This window comes from Cibotium barometz, chromosome 44 (assembly GCF_041138505.1).
Source record: "Cibotium barometz isolate CiBa-2024 chromosome 44, ASM4113850v1, whole genome shotgun sequence".
NCBI lineage: Eukaryota > Viridiplantae > Streptophyta > Polypodiopsida > Cyatheales > Cibotiaceae > Cibotium > Cibotium barometz.
Genome location: NC_141089.1, coordinates 26620448 through 26640237, shown reverse-complemented (window position 1 = coordinate 26640237; position 19790 = coordinate 26620448). Strand labels below are relative to the sequence as shown.

General features: G+C 45.4%; 1 protein-coding gene across 2 annotated transcripts in view; it reads left to right on the top strand.

Annotated features, from left to right (window-relative positions):
- The window catches only part of LOC147613131 (lon protease homolog 1, mitochondrial-like), a 95047-nt gene that overhangs the window by 56218 nt on the left and 19039 nt on the right, over positions 1 to 19790 (top strand). For both annotated transcript variants that reach the window (XM_086782412.1, XM_086782411.1), the window contains exons 2-5: positions 727 to 792; positions 14241 to 14441; positions 14565 to 14642; positions 14737 to 14778. In XM_086782412.1, coding sequence (XP_086638538.1) covers positions 727 to 792; positions 14241 to 14441; positions 14565 to 14642; positions 14737 to 14778 — 387 coding nt within the window. The remainder of the gene's footprint in view (positions 1 to 726; positions 793 to 14240; positions 14442 to 14564; positions 14643 to 14736; positions 14779 to 19790) is intronic.

Genomic DNA, 19790 nt, shown 5'->3' with positions numbered 1-19790 from the left:
TGGTAATGCTTTTGAGTATTTTTTACCGCGATAACAGTTTGAAGTACCATGAAGTTTGAGATGTTTTGACGGTCCTGTCAATTTGTTTGAGATTTCAAGTTTCATGCGAGGTAACCATGCTCAAAGGGTAATAAGTATGGTCATCTTGCACATCTAGTATTTGTCTTTCTCCACCCACATTGCTATCTACTTTTAGATAAATGGCATTCATTTCATGAGTAGAGAGCAGATTAATCATATTATTTTTATGTAACAGTTTTGCTATGATTGTATTAGTGCCTTAGGATTTGTTGTGAACTGGAATGACGATTGCTATAAGTTAAAGAAAGCATTTAAGTTGATTGTTGATGGGAAGGTGGAGTGTGAAGGTTTTGGAATGTGTACAAATCAAGCCTTCTTCTCTCTCACCGCTGATTGGCTTTTGCACCAGTCACTTGACTCTTCCCATTTTCAGCTTTGTGTATGGACCATTTACATTAATTTTTCTACAAGATTGGTCCTCCTCCTAAATAAAATTTATTCTCAATTTTTTTCAAATGAGCTTTCTTTTGAGATACTTGATCATTCGTGACTTGTGGTCTGAATGAGCATTTTTCAAGAATGTATATATATATATATATATATATATATATTCTGTATTTCATAGTCTTTAAAAATAAATAAAAATGTCGTATGTAAAAGTGCATTTCTGCCTCCTAAGATGTGACCGTTGATGCCAAACTGCAGGTTCTCGTTGTTCCTCTGACAGAAAAACCTTCTTTTCCTGGCCTTTATAGGGCTCCCACCATCACGGTAGGTGATCAACCTCCCCCTCCCCCTCCCCCTTTTCTCTCTTTTATCTCTCCCTCCTTTGCTTTCACCTTTGTGAATCACCAAGCACGGTCTGTGCATTATAATAGACTAGTTACTACAGAGTGACATCAAAGGTTTTAGTTTATAATGGTCCTTGTGGTAATCTCACGATAAAAATATGCTTATTCTTGTTTGTTAAGGCATTGTTCGTAAGGCATATATGATTTTGATTCTTGGGTAAGAGACCAGAAATACATTTTAAGCCATGATGTAGGAGTTGGAAGTTAGTGGTTTCATTTTGAAATTTTTATGAAAAAATTGCGGATTTTCCCAAGAAGCGTACTCATTACAAGTAGTCAACAATCAACACACACTGTAGAGATAAATCCTAACCTACACTAATCCTTCAATTTATTTGCACTGATCTCTTGCCGATCTCTATGCATCTTTCCTTTTTCCCCTAGTGGTTCAAACTCACTATGTCTTGGGTAGGTGTATGGTGAGTTATCTGGTGCCCACTAACCTCTCTTTCATAGTCACAAGGGACGGGGGATGGTAAGGGGGACGGGGACGGGGACGGGACGGGGGACGGCTATATGTAGGGAACGGGGACGGGGGTAGGAACGGCACTTAAAAATTACTTTGTCAGTACCACCTACTCGCCTATACGGGCAAAGCTTGCATGTCCATGGCTGTGCACCACCTCCATGAGGGGATGGGGTGTGATTGACCTCATCCCACCATGTCCATCCCGTCGTCCTTCTACGGGTAGTTGGAACTTGAAGAGCCAGTGCCACGAGGAGGATGCCATGGAAGAGCCAGTGCCACGAGGAGGATGGGGTGTGATTGACCTCATCCCACCATGTTCATCCCGTCGTCCTTCTGCGGGTAGTTGGAACTTGAAGAGCCAGTGCCACGAGGAGGATGCCATGGATGATGGATGCCTCCTTGTCACTTGATAGCTTGAGAGAGAGAGAGAGTGAGTGAGTCTTGAGCCTTGAAAGTTGAGGGAGAACTTGAGTGTGAGGATGGGTGGGTGTGTGTGTGTGTGAAGCTTGAGAGAGAGTGTGTGTGAGGGAGAGTGTGTCTTGAGAGGCTACAACTTGCTTGTGTGAGAGCTTGAAACTTGAGACCTTGGCCCTTGAGGCTTGCTGCTTGAGGGAGAGAGAGTGTGTGTGTGTGTGACGCTAAAGCTTGAAGTGTGAGGGGGAGTGTGTGTGTGTGTCTTCTTATAGGGAGGGAGGCAAGAGAGAGGCCAAGGCCCAAAGCCTCAAAGGCTCAAGGCCTATGGGCCAAGGCGAAAGGCCCATGAAAAGCCCCTCCCAAACGGCAAAAAAAAAGGTCAAAAATGTGACCATTGCCCAAACAGTAACCTGCAGGCGTTCCCATGCAGCCGTCCCCCACAACCGTCCCCTCCTAGATCCGTCCCCGGAATGCCGTCCCTTGTGAGGGACGCCCAGCTGGGGACGTCCGTCCGCCGTCCCCGTCCGTCCCCGTCCCACAATGTTCCCGGGACGGCATCCCCCCGTTCCAAGGGTCCGTCCCCTGTGACTATGCGAGTCTCTTTAGCCTTTGGCAAATAATGCTAAGGTGTCATGGAAGAATATTTAGGATTTAGAGGCGTTTGGGCATTCCACAGGTGATTCATCTTGAACCAAATTTTGATATATATCCTCCCCTCCCACACCCCCCCCCCCCCCCCCCCCCCCAAAAAAAAACACACACACACACACACACACACACATGGCTGGCTGCTTTGGAAGAGGCTAGCTGAGAAAGAAGTGGCCAAAAGGGAGAAGGTAGAAAAAAACAGCAGCAGAAGAAGCGATGAAAGCTACAGCAGAGGCCGAGAAGGAAAGGGCTGAGAGGCAAAAGAAGAGACCCAGAAGAGGCAGAGGGCGAGAAGACAGCTGAAAATAGCCAAGCCTCTATTCTTGAGCAAGCAAGGTTACGAAAAGAAGCTAGATTCCCTATCAATACATAAATGCTGAAGTGCATCATGGTGTCTCTGGAGCCTCTATTCTGAATATACTATGATGACTATATCATTTGCATATAAGAGGATATGCACCACTGTCTGAGCTATACGAGGACCTGTGCCTCCAGTTGAGTGCGTTGGAGCTGGTGAGCACAGTTCAGGTTGACTCTAAGAGGTCGAGGTAGGTCGTGGGTCCTGGCTAGTCGTCCCAGGTGGATCGGCGGGCTCTGGTACCTCTCTGGGTCGTCAGCTGGTACTGCCATCCTATGCTTGAAAGAAGTCAGTAATGGTCAGTTGGGAGGTGTCCTTGGGCTGCACTCTGCTCTCTCTGAGGAGGGAGGCCTTGTGTTTTCTGAGCTCCATCAAGCAAATTCCGAGGCATCTTTACTCCGAGAAATCAATGATCCCGGGCAATGGATGAAATCTATCTCGGAAAAGGCAGTGGAATCTCGTTTGGATCCTATAATATACTGGGCACCTGTAGATATAATGCTCCTCTGTCTTGACCTCCGTAGAGCAGAGTCTACGCCCTGTGCTCTCCCTGTCTCTACTCTGAATCGGTGAGATGAAAGCCAAGCCCAATCCGATCCTCATGGCATGTGACATTTGTCCGTGCAGATATCCTGGCCTCTGGATGAATCCATCCGCCGAGATGCTCAAGAATAGAACTGTACATTCATGGGGAGCTCGAGGGTCCAAGCCATGTGGTGTGGGTATGCAGGTGGGTGATATCCAACTGGATGATCCAGCCATACATCACCACCAGTGCTACCGAAGTGTCAAAGGGCTAAGTCTGTGTATCCCCTCGTCAGTCTAGCTTGGGTTGGTGGATGCATGGTGAACATTGGGCCAGGGAAGCTTACTCCCAGAGATATAAATATAAGATGTGAGAGAGTCACTGGATCTCCCATGTAAGTGAACTGATGCCTGGATGCTGGTATAAAAGATCATGACCTTGGTTTTCCCAAGGTTGACTGTGAGGTTCCGCTGGTCACAAAAGGTATGGAATGCCTTCAAATGCCTCTATAATCCCTCAGCTGAATCTAAAATGAGCACCATATCATCTGCATATAGTAGGAGAGGGATCAGGGTGTCTGTCATGGCCCTGTGAAAATGGAGCAGGACAAGTGTGGGCATGGTGGTTGCAGGGTCAGAATATTTTATGATTCACATGGGGGGTGCCCGGACAGTGTTTAAAGATGTGTGGACAACCCTAGGTGTGAAGGGGGAACATTAAAACATTAACTTTTAATGTTTATAAAAGTTGCCCCTAGGCCTTAGTGGCCCTAGGGAACTTATTAAGTTGGGCCCTAGGGATTAACTTAGGAAGGAGGTTTTCTCTCTCTTCACTCTCTCTCCTCCCTTTTTGGGGAGTCGTGTAGCAAAAGAGGAGCCTCCCTCATGCGCATGGAGAACAAGCGTGGAAAAGCAAGAGAAGAGAAGGAGGCGACTGCTGAAGATCAGTGTGCTGCTGTTTTTCTGAGAGAACCAGCCGTACAGCACTGTACGGCCAGATTTGGGCTCTCTCTCTCTCTCTCTCTCTCTCTCCTCTGCTGCTGGCTGCGCACAGAGTTGCTGCTGGAAACTCTGCGCAGAAGCTCAGAACAGACTGTACAGCCAGTTTTCCAGCTCAAACCCTACTGTACGACTGCCGTACAGTGTACGGGCAGTCAGGTACAGCAGGTACAGGTGCAGGCGGTGCTTCTCTGGTGCTGGACAGACCTGTGCAGGCTGATTCAGACAGGTACAGAAGTGGACAGCAGGCTGTTTTTGCAAGTACAACGCCTGGCACGCATCCCGAGGCGGTACAATCAAGTACAGTGCTGATTTTCAGATCTGTACTTTCAAGGACAGCATAGGAGTGAGCATCAGGAGGAAGATACAGGCAAGTGCAAGCACATGTGTGAAGCAGGATTGTGGGTTCAAGTGCCTGCAGGCACAGATTGGTGCTGTTGCTTCCTCCAGAGTTGTCTCACGAGCTGAACTTGGTAAGCCTTGACTCTGTTCATCCATCTCTCTTTCTATTGCTTGATGTCTGCTACAGGTATGTGTTATCTGGCTCCTTGTGAGAGGAGGAGTATAGCAGATTGACAAGAGATTAAGACAGGGATTGAACAGTACATGTATGTTGAGCTGAGAATATGTATCATGCTTATGAGTTATGCCAGATGTATGCCCATGGCTGGCCTGCTTTGTGAACTTGGCTGATCAGAGGGAGGCACAGTGTGTTGCTTGAAGACACAGATCTGTGTGCATAGATCCTCTGTGCTGAGAAGGATTTGTGGGCAGTCAGATTGGACTACAGGTGTAAACTCTTGGCTGGTTTTTGTGTTGTACTCAGCCATACATATTATTTTAATGGAATAAAGAAATACCGCAAGGGGCGCCAAGCTTTGGGGCCAACAGGTGTCGTTGTGTATTCAGATTTGGGCACTCTAGCTCCAATCTGTGTTTGGTTTTTCATCTAGACTACAAGTGGACAGGTGTTAGCTCTTACCGCACTCTGGTTTTCTATCAGAGGCCGGTTTCAAGGTTCCGTTGCCGGGACCAATCATCAACTTTCTGAAGGGGGTGAGCTCGTGGTTGCTTTGGAAAAAGCCATCGCTGAAAATTCAGCAACCATGTCTGATACAGAGGAAGAGTACTTCTATCAAGAAGAAGAAGAGCAAGAGACTTCTCCTGAAAGAGATGTATCTGAGGATATTTTTGCAGGAGAACAGGCTGCAGATGTTGAGCCTTATGAGGATGTAACACAGCCAGAAGATGTGCATAGTAAAGAGGATGATGATGCTCGGTTCAAAGATCGCTTGGCTGGTGTTATGGATACTTTTATGCAGCTCACACAGAGCGAGAGATTTGCTGAATTTATGAGATCTCGCACAGAGCCCCGCACAGAGCCCCAGAAAAAGAAGAAGAAGGTTCGTTCGAAGAATCTTTCTCATGGTCATAGTGGTACCACTCCACAGGATCCATCTCCTGCACAGTTTCCGAACATGCAGCATGCTTTTGGTGCTAACCCACAGAGTTCCTTCTATGGACAGCCACCTATTCCTCAGCAGAACATGCATCCAGGGTACTTTGGTGGTGGCTCAGTGTTTCAATCCATGACTGGGGGTTATCCTCAGGGAGGCATGGGTATGTATGGGCCTTTTGGAGCCAATTTTCAGCCTGGCATGCAAGGGAATATGTATGGTGGTATGCAGTCCGGTATGCAAGGAAATGTGTTTGGAAGCATGCAACCTGGGATGCAAGGCAATATGTTTGGTGGCATGCAGCCAGGTATGCAGCATGGAATGTATGGAAACATGGCTGGGATGTATGGTATGCCTGGTGTTGGAATGGGAAATGTTGACCCAATGATGGGTATGAATGTTGGGGGCAGCAATCTTACGAAACCACTTCCATATGATAATCTAACGCCTATGGGCAAGGCGAAGGATTACAAGGAAGGGGGAGCTGCAGTGAAGTTTGACACTTTTAGTGGGGCCAAGGATAAATTGAAGGCACTTACCTTTTTACAGCAGTTTGATGCTGCTTTTTCTGGTGGGAATTACACAGAGTCCTCGAAGGTGAGGAAAGCTGCCACTTTTCTCAAGGGCAATGCTTTGCAGTGGTGGTCTACTCTTCTTTTGCAGGGCATAGCACCTACTACATGGGTCCAATTCAAACAGGTTTTCTCTTCCGTATGGCTCACATCTACATTTGAGGTGGATGTTATGACAGCATGACACAAGCTGGATGCTTCAAAGTGTGATAGTTTGGAGGATTATAACAAGAAGTTTTGGGAAGCTCTACTCCCAGTGACTTCTTATCGTGCCGTACCATTATCTGAGCAGGTAGAGAAGTATTGTTGTGGGCTGCCCAAGGAGGTACGAGATTACTGTATAAAGACAAGAGTAACGAACATGTCACAGATGATTGAAAATGCTATGACAGCCAATGCGTTACTCACAGGTGGTTCATCTGGGTTTAAAGGCAGTAAGAAATTGGGCAAGAAAGCTGAAAAATTTGGGCATGCTTCTCGTGATACTAAAGGGTCTTCAGAGACAAAGTATAAGAAGTTGCCAATGCCCAAGAGGACTTCTGAGGAAAGACAGGCTTTGAGAGATGCTCAAAAGTGTTTTTACTGTACTGAAGAGGGGCATATGTCATTCAATTGTCCCAAGAGAACGTCCAAGAAGGATCCTGACAATAAAGGAGAGCCCAAGCCAAAGAAACCAAAGCCTTCTGCAGGTTTAGTTCCTGATCTTGTGGGGGAGCAGCTAAGTGGTGAAGCTACAGAGTTGTGCAGGGCATGGGGCAAAGTGAGAGATCAGAATGCTTTGATCTTCTTTGACACAGGAGCTAGAGCCAACTTCATTTCACCAGATTTGGCTGGCCGATTGGGGATTCGCGCAGAGGAGATGGGGCCGTTACATGAGGCTAATATGGCTTGTCCAGGGTATGCAGAACCCGTTACTCCTATCATTGGGAAGCTTCGGCTTCATTTGCAGGGTTATGTGGACAGCGAGGAGTTCTTCATCATGCCTTTGGATGGCTGTGATGTTTTGTTGGGGATGCCATGGTGCCACAGGGTACATGCGGTGGTGGATACTTACAATAGGAAAATTACTCTAACTCATAGAGGGAAAGAGCATGTATTGGATGTAAAACTCAAAGGGGAATCTGTTCCTATTGTATCCGCTTCGGCGATTTCATCAGTAATGAAAAAGCATCTTTCTGCGTACTTGATTTATGTAAAGGATGCACAGGATGATGAGTCTAAGTCTAATTTGTCAATGTTAGATAAGGACAGGGCTGATTTCTTAAGTGAGTTTCAAGACTGTTTTTCCGAGTCATTGCCAGGAGAATTACCTCCTGAGAGGCCAGAAGATCATGCCATAGATCTGATTCCTGGTAGTACTCCACCGAATAGACCGCCGTATCGTGTTAGTGCAGCCCAACAGGAAGAGATTATGAGTCAGGTGCAAGAGCTTTTGAATAAGGGGTTGATTCAGCCTAGCTCATCACCCTTTTGCTCACCTGTGCTCTTAGTGCAGAAGAAGGATGGTTCTTGGCGCATGTGTATTGACTACAGGGCGCTGAATAAGAATACCATCAAGAATCGATTCCCCATACCGAGGATCGATGACATATTGGACCGCTTACAGGGCTCCACAGTTTTTAGTCGTATTGACTTGAAAAGCGGGTATCATCAGATACGCATTAGACCCGAGGATGTGCATAAGACAGCATTCCGAACCACGTTTGGGTTGTATGAGTTTTTGGTTATGCCCTTTGGTTTGACAAATGCGCCTGCCACATTTAACAGAATGATGGACAGGATTTTCAGACCTCATAGAGAGTTTGTGGGCACATTCTTTGATGATATGATTGTGCATTCACAAACTGAGGAAGAGCATAGAAGGCATTTGGCCATTGTGTTTGCAGAACTCAGAAACCATAGATTGGTGGTTAATGGCAAGAAGAGTGAGTTCTTTTTGCAGGACATACATTTCTTGGGGCATATTGTGTCTGGTCATGGAGTTCGTATGGATCCAGCCAAGGTAGAAGCAATACTTAATTGGCCAGCTTTGAGGACCGTGCATGATGTACGCAGCTTTCTAGGATTGTGTTCCTATTACAGGCGTTACATACGGCACTTTGCTGAAATTGCTTCGCCTCTTCATGCTTTGACGAAGAAAGCAACTCCGTTTCGATGGGCTGATCGGGAAATTACAGCATTCAAAAAGCTCAAAGAAAAGCTTACTTCGGACCCAGTATTGGTGTTACCGGACCTCCGAAAGGCTTTTGTTGTCCAGTGTGATGCATGTGGAAGTAGCATTGGTGCAGTTCTCATGCAAGAGGGACATGTGATAGCCTATGAGAGTAGAGTTTTGCAAGATGCTGAGAAGCATTTACAGGTGTATGAGAAAGAGATGTTGGCTGTAATTCACGCTCTTTCTACATGGAAACACTACTTGCTTGGGGCTGATTTCACTGTGCAGACAGATCATCAGACTTTGCGATATTTTCTCACGCAGACTAAGCTTTCAGAGAAGCATATGCGTTGGGCAAACTTTTTGTCAATGTTTCACTTCCAGATTGTGCATGTGGAAGGCAAAAAGAATGTAGTGGCAGATGCTTTGTCACGCAAGCCACAGGTCTCTGCAGTTTCACTTGCTTATCACCATGAGCTTGATGAAATGAAAGAGCAGTATGCCCATGATGAGGACTTTGAAAGGTTGTATGATCAGATGTCTGAGGGTCAGCGGCATGAGCATTACACTCTCAGAGATGGGTTTTTATTGATGCATGGCAGACTGTGTGTTACCAGGCCATTGCGACTCAAGGTTATGATTGAAAGTCATGCTCCACCGTATGCAGGTCATAGAGGTATTGACGCCACGGTCAAAGCAGTGGAGACTTTCTTTTATTGGCCAACCTTGAGAAGAGATGTTGATGCCTTTGTGAGGCAATGCATCGTATGTCAGAAGGTAAAGTTTGACCGTCAGAAGACACCAGGGTTATTACAGCCTTTACCTATTCCGGATAGACCTTGGGAGAGCATTGCCATGGATTTTGTATTTGATTTTCCACGGACACAAACGGGAAATGATGGCATCTGGACTATCATATGCAGGTTCAGTAAGCAGGCTCATTTCATTCCCGTGAGGAAGACAATTAAAGTGGATCATATGGTGAAGTTGTTCATGGCGAACATCTTCAAGTATCATGGCTTGCCTACGTCTATCATTAGTGACCGTGATCCACGGATGACGAGTTTGTTTTGGAGAGGGTTGTTTGACAACATGGGTACAACTCTCAAGTTTTCATCGTCATTTCATCCACAGACAGATGGTCAGTCAGAAGAGGCTAACTCTACAGTGTTGGATCTTCTCAAGTGTTATGTGTCAGAGCACAAGCAACAATGGGAAAAGTATCTTCCTTTGGTGGAGTTTGCATATAACAACACTGTACATAGCTCGACAGGCAAGGCGCCTTTTGAGATTGTAGAAGGAGGGAAGAAGATACCACCCATTTTGCATACAAAGGATAAGATTTTTGAGGCTGATCAGTATGTGGAGAGCTTGGATGAAGCTTATCGGAGAGTTAAGTTGGCCCTCCAGAAAACTCAGCAGAAGCAAAAGAAAGCCGCAGACCGTCACAGACGTGATTTACAGTTTGCATTGGGTGATTGGGTTCTTTTGCGTTTTGAAAAGGCTAGACTCAAGAAGATGAAGGGTAAAGAGCGCTTATTCCCTAAGTTGAGCATGCGATATTATGGGCCTTTTCAGATTTTGGAAAAGATTGGTGAGGTAACCTATCGTTTGAAGTTACCAGATCACTGGAGGATTCACAATGCTTTTCACGTGAGTCTTCTTAGACCTTTCCGTGGGGATGTGCCTGAGGATGTATCAGATGAGAATCAGCCGGAAGTTGAGGAACTTGATGAGGTTCTGATTCCAGAGCAGATACTGGCACATAAAGAAAGGAAGGTACGAGGCAAAGTTTCCCGTCGCTATCTTGTGAAGTTCAAGAATTATTCACCGATGGATGCGAAGTGGATGGAGGAAGGTGACTTAACAGATTCACCTCCGGTTTTGCAGCTTTATCTCGATGCCTTTGAGTTAGAGCCGACTCTTATTGTGGCTCATTCAGGTTCAGCAGAGCATGGGTCTGGAGCATTACCTGATGCTCAAGAGGGGGGTAGCACCTCCACTCCCTTGATACAGACAGGCTCCGATGACATCTAGAGGTCGCTTGGTGCAGATTTTATCTCATCCGAAGGTACTGAGGCTGACAGTACATCTGTTTATGGGACTTCTATGATATATGTGTACTAGTCACATGGAGATTTTTCTGGATATGTATGGTTCACAGTGGTATACAACTTGGACTATTACTATGCCATTGATTTGCAGTGAATATTGATACATGTGTATGGCTCAGAGAGATTGGGACGCTGATCTTGCCATATTGTATATTTCACTTTCGATATTTTGATGCATCACTAGAATGCAATCGAGGACGCTTGCCATCTTTCAAGAGGGGGGTATGTCATGGCCCTGTGAAAATGGAGCAGGACAAGTGTGGGCATGGTGGTTGCAGGGTCAGAATATTTTATGATTCACATGGGGGGTGCCCGGACAGTGTTTAAAGATGTGTGGACAACCCTAGGTGTGAAGGGGGAACATTAAAACATTAACTTTTAATGTTTATAAAAGTTGCCCCTAGGCCTTAGTGGCCCTAGGGAACTTATTAAGTTGGGCCCTAGGGATTAACTTAGGAAGGAGGTTTTCTCTCTCTTCACTCTCTCTCCTCCCTTTTTGGGGAGTCGTGTAGCAAAAGAGGAGCCTCCCTCATGCGCATGGAGAACAAGCGTGGAAAAGCAAGAGAAGAGAAGGAGGCGACTGCTGAAGATCAGTGTGCTGCTGTTTTTCTGAGAGAACCAGCCGTACAGCACTGTACGGCCAGATTTGGGCTCTCTCTCTCTCTCTCTCTCTCTCTCCTCTGCTGCTGGCTGCGCACAGAGTTGCTGCTGGAAACTCTGCGCAGAAGCTCAGAACAGACTGTACAGCCAGTTTTCCAGCTCAAACCCTACTGTACGACTGCCGTACAGTGTACGGGCAGTCAGGTACAGCAGGTACAGGTGCAGGCGGTGCTTCTCTGGTGCTGGACAGACCTGTGCAGGCTGATTCAGACAGGTACAGAAGTGGACAGCAGGCTGTTTTTGCAAGTACAACGCCTGGCACGCATCCCGAGGCGGTACAATCAAGTACAGTGCTGATTTTCAGATCTGTACTTTCAAGGACAGCATAGGAGTGAGCATCAGGAGGAAGATACAGGCAAGTGCAAGCACATGTGTGAAGCAGGATTGTGGGTTCAAGTGCCTGCAGGCACAGATTGGTGCTGTTGCTTCCTCCAGAGTTGTCTCACGAGCTGAACTTGGTAAGCCTTGACTCTGTTCATCCATCTCTCTTTCTATTGCTTGATGTCTGCTACAGGTATGTGTTATCTGGCTCCTTGTGAGAGGAGGAGTATAGCAGATTGACAAGAGATTAAGACAGGGATTGAACAGTACATGTATGTTGAGCTGAGAATATGTATCATGCTTATGAGTTATGCCAGATGTATGCCCATGGCTGGCCTGCTTTGTGAACTTGGCTGATCAGAGGGAGGCACAGTGTGTTGCTTGAAGACACAGATCTGTGTGCATAGATCCTCTGTGCTGAGAAGGATTTGTGGGCAGTCAGATTGGACTACAGGTGTAAACTCTTGGCTGGTTTTTGTGTTGTACTCAGCCATACATATTATTTTAATGGAATAAAGAAATACCGCAAGGGGCGCCAAGCTTTGGGGCCAACAGGTGTCGTTGTGTATTCAGATTTGGGCACTCTAGCTCCAATCTGTGTTTGGTTTTTCATCTAGACTACAAGTGGACAGGTGTTAGCTCTTACCGCACTCTGGTTTTCTATCAGAGGCCGGTTTCAGTGTCTGCAAGGGGAGAACGTGTGTCAAAAGATTTGCAGAAATCCACAAATTTTAATAAACCTGGCGCCTCTAGGACCTGGCCTCCTCAATAAGAGCTCTCTATGTGAAAATGTTGCCCAATTAGGAGTAGGTCTGCTGGAAGTCTGCCAGGCCTATGGCCCTATTTCCATGTATCTCTGCCAAGGAGCTAAGATCTTACTCTAGCACAGATCCATAAAGCTTAGCCAACGTGTGGCCAAACATGATAGTTCTGTAGTTTCCTTAATCTGGTGGATCCCTAGCTCTGAGGATGGGAGTGATGGTGTTTGTGGACGAAACTATGACAAAGCTCTAATAAACATTTGTGCCGAGAGATGGGCAAGGTGTCAGATGCATGTGCAGTGTGCTTCACCAATAATCCCTCATGGTCTTGGGCATGTCGTTTCAGAGCTTGTGTATGGCTGTAATGACATTAGATGTAGTGAAGAAGGTTGATGATGTGGACCGGTTGGCTGCATACATGATATAGAGTTTTTGTCCGTTTGTGTACCAGATGAGGGGGTTAGTGATGGGTGTGGGCGGTCGGTGCTCCAAAGTCTGTGCCAGGCCTCCTTACAATCTGCTCTCAAGAAAAGTTGGTACAATTTATTCTTATGTTTGACCAGAAATGCTGGCTTCTTGTGTTGAGTAAGGCAATGGAAAATCTGTTGTGCGTTGCGCGTAGCGATTTTTCTGGTTGCTTGCTCTTGCAGGAGGTGGAGGCGAGTGGTCCAACATTGGTCATCATACCAGTTGTTTTAGGGCATGAATCCACAAGGGGGTTTGGCAGTGGAGCGGTGTGTGCAGGAGAAAGGGCTTTGGGCAGAATTCTGCAAGATGGTGGTTAGCTGGGATGTGAGGGTAGAGAGCAGTATTGAGGAGTCAAGCTCACAAAGCTGGTGATAGATGTGGTTATGATACACTGAGTCTAACTGGTGATGAAAGTGAATTTGTGTGTAATGAGAGATGAGTATAGTGGGTGGTGTGCGGTACCAAATATGATAAAAGAGAGAGGTGTGTGATTGGCACCAAGTGTTGGTGATGTCCTGGATTCGAGTTGCCAAACCCGGGGATCCCATCAAGTAATACACTGCTCTAGAGCCTCTGCCATATGGGAAACCCGGGGATCCCATCAAGTAATACACTGTGCTAGAGCCTCTGCCATATGGGAAACATATGAGACTGCTAGAGGAAGGCCATCTGGCCATCCTGTTATATTACATGAGGCCATGGGCAGCTCCCGTGGCAAGGAAATACCTGCCAAAAGCTGTGGTGTGTCGATACCAAACGAGAGGTCATGTCCCTACCGGTGACACATTTGATAAGTTTGCAATAGGGTAGCTTATTCGACATTATTGACTTGGTTCTTGGAAATTTCCCTCCAGTTAGGTAGTGTCTATACAAAATCTAGGCATAGTCCTATATCTACTCTTTGTTTTCTCATGTTTATGTGTATAAAAGAAAAGGTAGTGTAGCTCATTACTTTCAGCACTTGTATGGTAGCTAGGATGTGCTAAGAGTATTTTGACGCAATACAAAGAGCTCTTCGCCTTTATCACGACTTACACTCCATACTTGCCAACTCATTGATGTAAAGTGGGATGATTTGCGTACTTCAAATCTCGGTACATGTTAGTCATATACCTTGTGGTACTCCTATGTGGAAGTGTGCATGTTTCACAAGGGTAAATGGTGATGAGAACACGCTTGTACAATTGCATGCACCTCTGTGCAGGCAGACTTAGAGAGGACCACGCACTGAGGAACCAAAATATTTTTATCCAAGGGACTTTCAGCACTTGTATGGTAGCTGGATGCTAAGAGTATCTTGACGCATTCATGTATTGGTTTGGGGATATTCTCTGAATTATATATGAACTTTTTTTTGGCCTGTACAATAGCAAGTGGTTGATTTTCTATAGGTTTGTGAAGGCATTACTGTCCTTCTGATTGACTATATTGCTTTTGTGTAAGCTAGGACTCAAAGTTGCTAGACAAGATCTTGGAAGATAAGGCAGCCGACAAGCGTTTTGTTGGTGCATTTCTTATAAAGGACTCCTCACAACTTCGCTCTGGGGTGCCTTCCTCATGGATAAGTGAGGCAGAGACCAAGGAGGAGGATAAGTTGAAAGGAGTTGCTTTATACAAGCAGCTGTATGAGTATGGTACTCTTTGCAAGGTATGGGTCCTTGGCTTTATGCTGTTGTGCAGTCATTGGTACCTGCAGATGTTAGGCTTTTTGATGGAGCATCAAAAGTGTAGATGTTTGAATCATTTTTGGGGGTACTCTCTGATTTTTCAGGTTAAAAATGTGACCAGAATGTTCAATCCACCACAAGTGGTCTTACAGGGACACGTCCGGCTGCGCTTGACGGGCATAGTGAGTTTTCAAGTGGAGTACCTTGAGCACTTTGGTGACGTTGGCTGTGTGATATGAACTTGTTCTAAATATGTATTGTTATGTTTTTCTACAGGTTTCAGAGGATCCCCTAATCGCATCTGTAGAATGGGTCAAGGTCAGTAGTTTCCTTTTGCATGCTGTAGTTAGGGCTTGTATGATATGTAGCTTTGCAGCTGTTTGTGGCTGTACTTCTTGCAGCATTCTCCTTTCAAGTTTGGTCCTAGTAAGCTGGTTGGTTCATGACATTTTGGCGATGTATAATAATTTTTTAGGCTTCATTAGATTCAACTAGTATGCTTGGGCAACTGTGATTGTGGTTTCTCAGTTACTATCAATTTTTGTGATTTCTTGTTGCAAGCTTGCTGAAAATTTATATTGCTGATCTTGATCATAGCTAGACTATATCGTTTTTGGGGTAGAGAAATTTTTTTTGAGCTTATCCAGTTGATGCTTCATTCTTAGTATTGAAATATAGACGTCATAATGGAATAAGACAGGACTGCTGTAAGAGAAACTGATAGTGATTGCTCATGAACAAAGGTATCAAAAGTGCACCTGTCAAAATCTGGAAAATAGCTATTAAGAACGAGGTAGATGCTCTGACGTATGAATCCTCTCACCAACTCCTTACACATGAACATGTTAATTAATACCAGTTGTCGATGGAGTAAATAGTGCTATGCTTATTAAGTGTGTGCGTGTGTGAGTGGAAAAAAAAGAACAAGTAAAAGACCATACACGAAGTATGGTGGGAAGGTGGCACAAGTCTCTTGTTAAAACTATAATCATAGAGAAATGTGCCATTCTGGGTTTAGATGAGCACTTTCATTGATGAAAGTGGAGGATAATGATTTGTTACAGAGCCGCAAAGCTTGTAACAATGTAATTAATGTTGTGACAGTCGTTTCAAAATCATTTAGGATGGTTTGACTTGCTTGAACAAATATCTATTGCAGACTTGCAGTTCAATTATGACAACATTTTATAATTTGCACAATGAAAAGTATGCAAAATTAATATCAAGTATTTGAAATTAGTATTAATTGTTTACATTTATTTATGTAAAGATATTTTATATTTATATACAAATTTATGAAACGATATTAAGACTAATAAAAAAAATAGATTTTGATTGCTCATCAATAGGAAATAAGGATGTTATCAAAAGTGCACCTCTAAGAATTTTGTGAGTTATTCTTAGAAACAAGGCGGATGCTCCAGACGCTAGATATCGAAGTAGCCTCTTAGATAATCCTTGCAGAGTACGTTTGCTCACTTGAGTAGTCAAGTTGGTCCTCAATGGTCATCTTTTGCATTCTTCAGTTTGATGGCTTTATGGACTTACGGGTCCCTTTAATGGGATGAATTCTTTTCATGGCTCCCTTTATTGAGATGGATTATGCTTTTGGCTCCCTTTATTTGGGATGCATTGGACTTCTGGGACTCATGGTTATCTCATGGATCGAGGAGTTCTATTGGCGGCCGAAATGCCTGTAAAACTATTGGTGGCCGAAATGCCTATAAACTATGTGTAGCAGAAATGTTTATGGAGCACCAGGATATCTATGCTTGTGAGTGATTCTTATTTTATGTTACACACTAGCCCACCTCTCCTCCAAGGTGTGTGGTCATAGTACCAACACGGAGTGCAAGTGGTAGAGTGGACATGACGCCTGGTTGGCATGGGATTTATGTCTATGCCAAGGGTTATGTGCACTAACACCTTGATGGTAGGGACTTATGTCTACGCCAAGGTTCATGTCGACTGACACCTTGTTGTCAGGGGACTATGTCTACACCAAGTGTTAGTAGACTGGAATCTAGTATGCTAGGGACTTGACGTCTGTGTCCAAATTCAGTGAACGTTCTACATCTGCATGCACGGTCGATCGGTCTTCTATTTCTCGGCTTGGTCTTTGCATGTGTAAGCATGGAAGCCGGTGGAGAGTAGCATCCGTTTGACGCGACATTGGGGATTGGGGAATGAAATAGGTTTCTACATGATGCTTACATGTATTTCTCATGTGGTGGAACACGAAGAGGTCATCTCTTAAATTTTAGCAAAAGTTGCTATTTTTGGCAATCTTCAATGGAATTTATTACCTCCAGAATTCGACACAGATCGAGTATTGCCAAAGCGCCATTGTGAAATTAGCTATCATCTGGGATATTTTTGGAGCCAAAGCTTGTGGAATTTTTAGCCTTTGGATTTGGGGCACGTGGCAGATAAGAGGATAAAAGTGAGACAAGTGTCCTCACACTTGTTAATTCAGCTCTACACATGGCATTGTAGCAATTTCTTGCTTATTTGAATATGAGAGAGTTATCTCTTGGGCGAGTTTGAGCTTCAAGCAAGTTTTTGGAGGCTGAAAACTTTGATTTTTCAGCATTTCTTGTCATTTCTAAGCCCACCATAGCCATATCCAGCTTGGGGAAGATGATTTTCACTACTCTGCATCATCTTGCACACCTCGGATGGCTGTTTTTCAGCAAAACAGTCCTAAAGCTTGCTGAAATTTCTGGTTTTATGCCATATGCAGGCTGTTATACTAGTTTATGTGCTCATGGATGAACCACATGGGCTGGTTTACAGGTTTTGGGCACTCATGGATGCGACATACAAGCTGTTATACAGGTTTATGAGTTCATGGATGAGCCACATAGGCTGGTTTACAGGTTTATGTGCTCGTGGAAGAGCTATATGGGCTGTCATACAAGTTTATGCGCGTATGGAAGAGCCATGTGGGCTGTTATACATGTTTGTGCGCCTATGGAAGGACATGTTGGATAGCCATAGTGGATGAAGGATAGGTTTATGATTGTATATGGATAATCCGACATCTCCCATGGGGAGAGTAAAGCCCTCAAGGCTTGTACATGTTATATTTCTCCTTGGATGATGAAATACTCCAAGGAGGGGGGTCGGCCCATTCTGGCCTCTATGTGGTATCAGTTGTACAACTTTTATTTTCAGCTTTATGGATTGTTTAATGGTTGTGGTGAAATGCGGAAATGTTTAATTGTGCTCATGGTCAAAGGGAAGCACACCCACGCCCACGCTTCTCGGGCGAGTTACAATCCTCCACGTCCATGGTAGGCTGTAGGAGTAAGCCTCTTGGTCTAAGTCCAGACCACACTAAATCAATAATAACCCAAGACTCACTTATATAGTGTTTATTGCTACGATAAATAACAGTCTAGTCATAAATAGCCAATAACCTTGGATTTATTAATATTGAACCCTAGCTACTCATCCAAGCTTGCTTTCCCTAATCCTAGGACTCTCCTAATCTTGTTGGATTAGTCCCTGCTCCCAAGGGTTAGTGTAAGGTACATAACATTCCTCTCCGCTTAGAACATTTCCACTCTTGGAAATAAATGAAGGAGAAACCAGGTACCTGCATCAATTGTCTTCGAAATCAGGTTTATACCTGTCTATCAAATCTATATAGCCACGTATCAAGGAACCAACTCAATTGAAGTTATTCCTCCTCCAACATATGACTGTGGAAACAAGATAAAAACATAAATAACCTTCTCAGCAGATCCCTGAAGAATATAAACCATCCTTTAATCCTCTAACTCCTCATGGAATCAGAAACCTAAAATCACCGAGACAAATATCTGCTAGCCGTAACATAATCCCATCCTTTCGAGGATCTAGTAAATCCTCGTACCTAGGGGACATCATACGTCCCTCTTAGAGACTTCTAACTATCAGGCACCACAACTGTTTATACTTCAAGCTATTAAAGTCCGAGGGAAATTGGGTTTTAACTGTACTCCTACTAAACATACTCTAGTTATTGCCAAAACCATATGCTCAGTAGTATCATAGGACTTTCGTCCTAATGGAGCTCCCTCACCTTGCGATCTGTCCCAAAACCTAAGATATTCAATCTTGCCGTCCCTCAGCTGGCTCATCCTGTAGGGTGTAACACTCACAGGCTGAGACCCTCATATCCAAACAATCCTATGATTAACCAACCGTTCAGCTAGAAGACCATATTGTGACTCAACAGAGAAAACATCTACGAAACCTCGCATTGATGCTTTCTAATCTCGTGTCCCCGAACATCTAACTTAACCGTTATTATCCACAATTATCATGAGAGGAAAGGGCAAACACATTAAAACACTTCATAACAAAATATTATATTACGAAGTCTTGTTGAATTTACAAAATAGAGGGTGGGATTGCAAAATCACCCTTCAGACATACTAGAGCATCTTCCATATAACATGGACTCATAATCAGAAAATCTAGGGACTTTGTATAACTCTGAGTAGATATCGATAATTGAGACATGTGCCTGTCCAAAAACTTAACGTTGCGCTTCGCCTGCGAGCTCCGCTCTCCCCCCCCCCCGCTGCTTCTCGCCATCGTGCTTCACCTTCCCCCCCCGCCAGCCCTCCGCGGTCTCCTCCGCCCTCTCCCCCGCCTTCCTCATCGCACCCCTCTGCGCCGCCTCCCCACCGCCTTCTGCGCGTTTCTCCCCCGCCTTCACCCCCCCGCCTCCACTCCCCCGCCTCCCTCCTCTTCTTCGCTTTCTTCCTCCCCCGCTTTCTCTTCCTTCGCCTCCCTCCTCGCTGCATTCCCCGCCCCTCCCCCCGCCGTTTACTTCCTTCCCCATTCCTTCTTCCTCCGCCTCTATCATCCTTCGCCTCCCCCTCTCTTCTCTCCCTCGCCACCTCTCCCCCCTCCGCCCTCTTTCTCCTCCCTTCCGTCCCGCCCCTCCGCCCACCGTTAACTCCTCCCCGCCTCAGCTCCCCCCCCCCCCCGCGCCCCGCCCCCGCTATCCTGTAACCCGCCGCTTCTCTTTTTTCCTCGCAGGGCTGTGTCCCTCCCGTTGGTGACCCCGGTTTCTGGCTTTTTCCCTCTGGAGGACTCCATGGAAGCCGCTCCGACTAACCCTGCCGATTCCGGTCTCCGTCTGGAGTTCACAGCTGAAGATCTTCAGTTGTTTGTTTCCACAGTTTCCGCTCTTGAGGCCTCCTCCTTGGTCTGCAAGATAGTGGGTAGCCGTCCGATGCGGAGAGAGCTTCGCGACCTTCTGCAAGGCAGCCTTGTTGGCGTGCCCGCCAAGATCGTCAGCGTGGATTTTTTGGGACGTGGCTACTATCAGG